Here is an 8,972-nt window from a genome sequence, read left to right on the forward strand (position 1 = left end):
GGATAGGTCTGATGTTATTCTGATGTTCCTCACTCTGAACGTAAGGAATCTCTTCCCCCTAACTGACCTTAAGATGGTTTCCTTCATTCTAAGATTTGTGAGTTTTACTATTACTTGCCTGGGTGTTGACCTGTTTTCCTTGATCTTGGGAGGCGTCGTTTCTGCCTCTAGGACTCGAATGTTTGTTTCATTCCACAGATCAGGTAAGTTCTCAGCTACGATTTGCTCAAATATATCTTCTAGTCCTCTCTCTCTCTCCACCACCTCTGGGATTCCAATAATTCTGACATTGGAACGCTTCATGGTGTCACTTATTTCTCTGATTCTATTTTCATGGATTCTGAGTTGTTTTTCCCTGGCCTCCTCTTTTCCCTTTTTATCTATTAAATTGTCTTCCAGGTCAGTGATTCGTTCTGCCTCACTTACCCTAACTGTTAGATTATCTAGATTGGATTGGATCTCGCTGATATCATTTTTAAGTTCTGCCAATTCAGCTTTCATTTCTGCCCTTAGAGACTCTAGGTTGCCATTAATTGATTTCTCCATTCTAGCCATTGTCTTCACAATTGCTAGCCTGAATTCCATCTTTGACATCTTGGTTATATCTGCATCCATTTGTAAATCTGCAGCATAAGTCATTATCTCTGATTCTTTCCTATTTTGAGGTTTCCTCCTCCTAGTCATTCTGTTGATGGGTGGTTGAGGGAATGTATAGAGTCCAAATTATTGACCAGAACCTAAGCAAGATGCACCTGTTTTCTAGGGACCTTAGGGTTGCTGGCCTCTGGTTTTCCCAGCCTGTTTTCTGGGAGAGGGGCCTGCCACACTGTTACTCAGGCAACCCTGTCTGGCAGAGATGCCCTCCCCTTGTGGTGAGGGATGGGCTCAGTGAAAACCGGTTTTGGGGAGCTTTTATTCTCTGGCAGTTTTCCACGTCTCTTCTAAAAGTCAGAGCAGAAGAGACTGTTTCCAACCCTCTGCCTCAGAGCAGAGAGATTGCAGACCATTCTTCAGTGAACTCCCCAGGCCACACTGTCTCCGTTTCTGTCTGTGCTGCTATGAACGGCTGTGTCCTGGGTTGCACGCCCCTCAGCAGCACTCCTAGTCCTCGCCTTCACATCAGGACACGTCTCTGCCCTTTGTGCTTCTAAAACCACCAGCCACCCCAGTTCACAGGTGCTGCCTCGCCGCTCCGGGTTTCCATCCAGGGGGCTGCCCTAAGGTCCTTTTCCCGCTGCTACTGGTCTGCTATTCTGTGACCTGTCCCCAGCGTGGGAGGCTATCGCTCACCCGCAGTGTAGCATCCCAACAGCTAGACTCCCACCCCCTTCCATTTATCCTCCAATATCTGCCCACAGAATCATGGATCCCTGCTTCATACCTTGAAACAAACCGCCTGTGACATTCTGTTTTAGAGATCCTGATCTATCTTCTCACATCTCAGGCTGATTTCTTGGGTATTCAAATGGTTTGGTAGATATCCAGCTCAATTCTGGGGACCAGTTGGAATAGGGTCCCCTACTTCTCTGCCATCTTTTTTGAAAATCACTACTGGGTGTTATATGCAGCTAGTGAATCATTGAACATTACAACAAAAACTAATGATGTACTATATGTTGGCTAATTGAATTTAAATTTAAAAAATGAAAAAAAAAGTCAAGGACAAATCTAACTCAGTGCACACATTTTTTTCCCCTTAAAGAGTCCAGTTTACTTATAACAAGAACTCCATTTCCAATTATACATAAAAAAGTAGAGCAAGTATATGCAGTTTTTTTCTTCCCCTTCATTTTCTTTTTTCTCCTTTATCAAGGAACATTTTCTTTTTCCCTCCATATTCTTAATTGGAGAGATAAGGAGATAATTAACAGAGCTCTGTTTTATTAAGGGCAGTTTATTTTCCCTTCCACTTCTTCAGCAGCGTTTCTCTTACTTCCTTGTTACGGAGAGTATAGATGAATGGGTTTAGAACTGGAGTCACCACAGTGTTCAGGACAGTCACAGCTTTTGTAAGATCCAAGGCCTCTTTGTTGGAGAGGCGGACATGAAGAAAGATCGTGGACCCATACCAGATGAGCACCACAGTGAGATGTGAAGAACATGTGGAGAAGGCTTTGCTCCTGCCGCTGGCTGAAGGAATCCTGAGAATGGTGCTGATGATGTAGATGTAGGAGACCAGGGTGATGAGGCATGAACTCAGGATGACCACACAAGCAATCACAAAGGCCACGAGTTCCACTGCCTGTGTGCTGGTGCAAGCCAGGGTGATCCAGGGTGCAATGTCACAGAAGAAGTGGTTGATTGTGTGGGGACCACAGAAGGACAGGGTGCTGATGAGGGCTGTGGGCACTGCAATGGCCAGAAAACCGCACAGCCAGGATCCCAGGGCTAACTGTGCTGAGAGCAGGCTGCTCATGATGGCCCCATAGCGTAGAGGACAGCAGATGGCCAGATAGCGGTCATAAGCCATGGCTGCCAGGAGGAAGTATTCTGTGCAGCCCAGTGAGAAAACAAGGTACATCTGCAAAAGGCAGCCAGTAAATGATATGGTTTGGCTTCTCCCCAGAAGGATGGCCAGAGCTTTGGGGACTGCAGCTGTGGTATACCAAATCTCCAAGAAAGAGAGGTTGCTCAGAAAGAAGTACATAGGTGTATGTAGCTGGTGGGATGTACACACCAACATCAAGATAGCCATGTTACCACTCACTGTGAGAATGTACATCACCAGAAAAAGCATAAAGAGAGAGAGCTGAAAGACCTGGGACCCAGGAAAGCCCAGCAGGAGAAAATCCTGGGAGAGAGTTGCATTGTCTGTGCCCATTGAATTTTGAGATATAGTGGTAAATAGAGGCTACACACTGAGGCTTTTGATCTAACCACACAGTCTTAGAAAAAGAAAAGAAAAGGATTCATGAGTGTGCTTCAGTAACTGAATGTAGACTGACAGTCAAACATATGCTGAGTGCCTGCTCTGTATTTGGAGCTGTGTTAATATCAAGTAATCTAATAATATGGAGAGATATGTGCTATTATCACCAATTAGTCATTGAAGAGACTTATGTGTGAAGCATTTTAGCATTTTTGCAAAGATTGCAACATAGTTACACTTCAGATCCTATATGCAAACTCAATCTTTGGACCTGCATCATCCTATTCTGGACATGCCCAAGCACAGCTATAGATTACATCTAAACACACAAAAGGATGAGCACTTCGTGTTGACACAATTCACTACATTGTAACTAGACTGGTCTAGTCCTGGTCCTTAAATGAAAATATGTATTTTTCTTTTCTTTTTGTCTTTGTGTCTCAAATGTAGGTTCTAGTCACTTTCATGTTTGACACAGCTTTTGAATTGGTCTTCTTCTAATTTTAAGCTCTGACCTCAAAAATAATGTTCAGAAGTAAACTATAAAAAAAGTTTTAATTAGTGTAAACTTATTTTTGTCTTCTCTGACCTTGAATATTTCATGTATAAACTTATTAATGTGATACATTCTTTACACCAAAAAATATTTCCATGTTAAAAAGGGATTTAAGGCAACAGCTTCCTGCATCTAAGACACCTGGATACTCATTTGGAGGGATTACACTGAGAATGGGCTAAAAACAGAAAATCATTTTGAAACTAGTTATTTTCTGAAAAGAATAATTTAAATTCCAGTTAGTTAACACACAGTGTAATATTAGTTTCAGGTGTACCATTTAGTGATTCCATGATTACATACAACATCTGGTGCTCATGACAAGTGCACTCCTTAATTCCCATCACCTAAGTAACTGGAATTTAAATTATATATATATATATATATGTATATATATATCAGTTATTATAATGATATATATGTATATAATCTTATTTAGATTTAATCAAGAATGATGAGTGACAGAAAAATAATGATGATGGTGATCATTTTTACTATGCAGTAAATAACATTGGTTAAGTCCATTTTTTATTTCAGATAATCAAAATATGTTTCTCTTTGTCACTAAGATAATCAATTTCCACTTATGTTACCATTAAATAAATTATTTAAAAATAGTATAATCCATTTCTGAATGCTTCTTTTTTAGGACAGAATCTATAAATTAGAAGATAAATTGGGAGCCCTTACTGTCAAACATGCATATCAAACTAAAACTTACACTTGAGGGGCGACTGGATGGCTCAGTCATTAAGTGTCAGCTCAGGTCATGGTCCCAGGGTCCTGGGGTCGAGCCCCGCATCGGGCTCCCTGCTTGGCGGGAAGCCTGCTTCTCCCTCTCCCACTCCCTCTGCTTGTATTCCCTCTCTTGCTGTGTCTCTCTCTGTTCAAATAAATAAATAAAATCTTTAAAAAAATAAAGCTTACACTTGAGAAGGAAATTTTGAACAAAGTTTAAGCGGACTTTTGTGTCTTCAGTCTTTGCATTCCCTTGTGAAAGAATGTCCCCTCTCTTCATCTTCATATATCACACTCTTACACCCTCTAAAAGAAATATTATCTCCACAAATCTTAGCAGATTCATTACATGCATCTAATTTCAACAAGGATTTTTATACTACAAATGGTTCTACAAAGCAAACGGGTCCACCATGTGGTGGGTGTATCACATTTATGGCAGAATGCAGCTTCAAAGTCTTCTAGAGCAGTAATCCCAAGTTCTAATGGATGTGTGAATCACTTGAGGGTGATATAAAAATATAGATTCTAATTCAGTCATCTTGGATTAGCCCTCTGATTCTGCATTCCACACAAATTTACAGAAGGCATCACTGGCTGAGGACCCTAATCTGAGCAGCAAGGATCTAGCATCCTTATATATTTATATTTCTTAATAAAGAATATGAAGAACAGGGTGATGACATGACTCTCCTCTGGTTCATTGAGTAGTAAAGGATCTAGATTATTAATTATCCTAATAAAGAAAATAATCATATCTTAATTTAGACATTGAGGGATGAGATAGAACAATAAGATATATCGAGAAAAAGTGCTCATCAGCAAATATGCTACATAATGGTTTTCACAAATTTCTTAAAGTTATTATATCCAACATCTATATCATTCATGGCCAATCAATATATGTAACAACTTTTCTAGCTCAAAGTACTTACTGTCATTGCTAATGCCTTTGGTATTTAATTGATCTCTAAAAATGTAGTCAAGGAGCTGACATATAATGTAAATTCATAACAGATAATAGTAGCCAACCTATAGTGAAGTCTTACTTGGAAGTCATTAGCTTATTACCTAACACAATCCTTGTAAATCTTATTACTTTGGTTTTATTGTTATTCTACTAGTTTTAAAGATGAGAAAACTGAAACACATAGGAGCTAGAGAAGCTGTCCCAAGTGAAGTTGTGACTGTCAGTTCTGTAAATTCAATAGCAGAGCCTTAGCACTTTTGAGATGCTTTCAGGGACTCTTTTTAAATAGATCTCTATAGTATCTGACAGGTTCAAAAAAATATATTTTAATTTGTATTCAAAGAGAAATCATTGGTCAATATCATTCTAAAATCTATTACTATGATATGATTTTATCTTAAATCAGTAAGTAATGTGAATAAAATAATTATACTGTTTTCCATTTTCAAAATTAAATATCAAATTCTAATGACTACAGATTAGAGAATAAATAGAATATCCATTACCATATTACAAAATGGCATTATCAGATTTGGTTTCCAATTATATTGCTGAATTTGTCAGATATCATGAACTAATAATATTTACTTACTTGAAGTATGTGATGATTATGCCCCGCATTTTAAAATTTGCATATATTGCTGTATATTTGAGTATTCTTAGTATTGATTCTAAGAAGGAAAGCTTATGGGACGTTCAGCAAATGACAAAGTTTCTAAAAATCTTAGATTCGATCTTAGTTCGGTTCACTGGTTTTAAATAAATGGCTTTTTGATTTTTCCAATTAACCAGTTGATTCTTTTTTATAGAAAGAATTTGAGTTTTTAACAATTTAGTGACAGAGTTTAATAAGTAATTTTAATTTCTTACAATAGGAAAATGATTTTAAATACATAAAACAATTGCTTTTCATATAAAAACGCAATATTTCAGCAAAAATAACTACATTTATGTTGTTTCTGAATCACAGGAAGTTTCAGGTATTAATTAAAGGCTATGATGACTATATATTATGGAACAAATCTGTGATAACAAATTTACCCATTCATTGATCAGGTATTGGATAGAACACAGAAAGCACAGAATAACCTTGTTCACTTACCTAGTTGTAATTCTTTTTGCCATACATATAAAATCCATAAATTCTGTCTTTATCTTTTCCCCGCTTTTTTATTCCATAATATAATTAATTTAAAAATACTGTATTTCTATTGCAATCATTTCATCTACCTTTCTTCTTTTTCATTTGGTTATCTTAAAATTTTACACAATTTTCTCTCAATATTCAGTACTGTTTGATGAGCCCAATCTTCCACAGCTTTTGAAACTTGTTCTTAGGTTTTCTCTGTTTATTTATTAATTTTTTCTTTCCTTCTGATCCAATCCTGTCTTAGCTACATTCAACTTTAGTTTTGGTGTTTTACGTTTTCTCAATCTCAATCTTCCACTTAATGAGCTCCATACTGAAAACAATTTGCTATTAAGTAATTACTTATGTGTACAGGAATCTTATGGGAGAAGGTGACAATTTAGTATTCTCTCTTCGGTACTTAGGGCTAGATAAAGAAGAGAAGATCTTTCAAATTATTTACAAACATTTGATTTAAATAACTATAATTTAATGGAGATTCTACATGGAACAAGAAAGGGGTATTTCCTTAGGTTTACAAATATTAATGAAGATCTTTCATCTTTGTTCAAGTTCTGACAAAATGCAAATATTTAATAGGTTTTCATAATTTCTGAAAATCTTTATTTTTATTTTTTAAGTTTTTTTTAAATTTTAATTCCAGTATAGTTAACATACAATATTTTATTAGTTTCTGGTATACAGCACAGTGTTTAAGAATTCTATACATCACATGGTGCTCATCATGACAAGTGCACACCTTCATCTCCATCACCTATTTCTCCCATCTCCCCCACCTATCTCCCATCTGGTAACTCTCAGTTTGTTTTTTTGTTTTTTTGTTTTTTTGATGGTATGATACCTTATTTTTAAAATTTTTATTTTTCTTATTAACATATAATGTATTATTTGTTTCAGGGGAACAGGTCTGTGATTCATCAGTCTTAAACAATTCACAGCACTCACCATGGCACATACCATCCCCAGTGTCTATCACCCAACCACCCCATCCTTCCCAACCCCCTCCACTCCAGCAACCCTCAGTTTGTTTCTTGAGATTAAGAGTCTCTTATGGTTTGTCTCCCTCTCTGGTTTGGTCTTCTTTCATTTTTCCTTCCCTTCCCCTACGCTCCTCTGTCTTGTTTCTCAAATTCCTCAAATCAGTGATATCATATGATAACTGACTTTCTCTGATTGACTTTTTTTGCTTAGCATAATAACCACTAGGTCCATCCACATCATTGCAAATGGCAAGATATCAGGGTTTTTTGATGGCTGCATAATATCCATTGTATATATATACCATATCTTTATCCATTCATCTGTTGATGGACATCTTGGCTCTTTCCATAGTTTGGCTATTTGGACATTCCTGCTATAAACATCGGGGTGCATGTACCCCTTTGGATCCCTACATTTGTATCTTTGGGGTAAATACCCAGTAGTGCAATTGCTGGGTCGTAGGGTAGCTCTATATTCAACTTTTTGAGGAACCTCCATACTGTTTTCCAGTGTGGCTGCACAGGCTTACATTCCCACCAACAGTGTAGGAGGGTTCCCCTTTCTCCACATCGCTGCCAACATCTGTCATTTCCTGACTTGTTAATTTTATCCATGCTGACTGGTGTGAGGTGGTATCTTATTGAGGTTTTGCTTTGGATTTCCCTGATGCCAAGTGATGTTGAGCACTTTTTCATGTGTCTGTTGGCCATTTGGATGTCTTCTTTGGAAAAGTGTCTGTTCATGTCTTCTGCCCATTTCTTGATTGGATTATTTGTTCTTTGGGTGTTGAGTTTGATAAGTTCTTTATAGATTTTGGATACTAGCCCTTTATCTGATATGTCATTTGCAAATATCTTCTCCCATTCTGTCAGCTGTCTTTTGGTTTTGTTGACTGTTTCCTTTGCTGTGCAAAAGCTTTTTATCTTGATGAAATCCCAGAAGTTCATTTATGCCCTTGCTTCCCTTGCCTTTGGTGATGTTTCTAGGAAGAAGTTGCTGCAGCTGAGGTTGAAGAAGTTGCTGCCTCTGTTCTTCTCAAGGATTTTCTTGGATTCCTGCCTCACATTCAGGTCTTTCATCCATTTTGAGTTTATTTATGTGTGTGGTGTAAGGAAACGGTCCAGTTTCATTCTTCTGCATGTGGCTGTCCAATTTTCCCAGCACCATTTGTTGAAGAGACTGTCTTTTTTCCATTGGACATTCTTTCCTGCTTTGTCAAAGATTAGTTGACCATAGAGTTGAGGGTCCATTTCTGGGCTCTCTATTCTGTTCCATTGATCTATGTGTCTGTTTTTGTGCCACTACCATACTGTCTTGATGACGACAGCTTTGTAACAGAGTTTGAAGTCCCGAATTGTGATGCCACCAGCTTTGCTTTTCTTTTTCAACATTCCTCTGGCTATTTGGGGTCTTTTCTGGTTCCATACAAATTTTAGGATTATTTGTTCCATTTCTTTGAAAAAAGTAGATGGTATTTTGATGGGGATTGCATTGAATGTGTAGATTGCTCCAGGTAGCATTGACATCTTCACAATATTTGCTCTTCCAATCCATGAGCATGGAACGTTTTTCCATTTCTTTGTATCTTCCTCAATTTCTTTCATGAGTACTTTATAGTTTCCTGCATACAGATTTTTGCCTCTTTGGTTAGATTTATTCCTAGGTATCTTATGGTTTTGGGTGCAGTTGTAAATGGGATTGACTCCTT

The 8,972-nt window shown here is 37.6% G+C and overlaps 1 protein-coding gene across 1 annotated transcript; it reads right to left on the reverse strand.

The window, feature by feature from the left end:
* Window positions 1-1,894: 1,894 nt before the first annotated feature.
* Window positions 1,895-2,821, reverse strand: LOC118528600 (olfactory receptor 6F1). The gene has a single exon (XM_036081039.2). It carries the CDS (start codon window positions 2,819-2,821, stop codon window positions 1,895-1,897), a length of 927 nt encoding a protein of 308 aa, XP_035936932.1.
* Between the last annotated feature and the right edge of the window lie 6,151 nt (window positions 2,822-8,972).

This window comes from Halichoerus grypus, chromosome 2, assembly GCF_964656455.1.
Source record: "Halichoerus grypus chromosome 2, mHalGry1.hap1.1, whole genome shotgun sequence".
NCBI classification, from domain to species: domain Eukaryota; kingdom Metazoa; phylum Chordata; class Mammalia; order Carnivora; family Phocidae; genus Halichoerus; species Halichoerus grypus.

Bases quoted from the DNA above. Each gene is read 5' to 3' on its own strand.
- LOC118528600 (XM_036081039.2), bottom strand. From the start codon at position 2,821: ATGGGCACAGACAATGCAACTCTCTCCCAGGATTTTCTCCTGCTGGGC.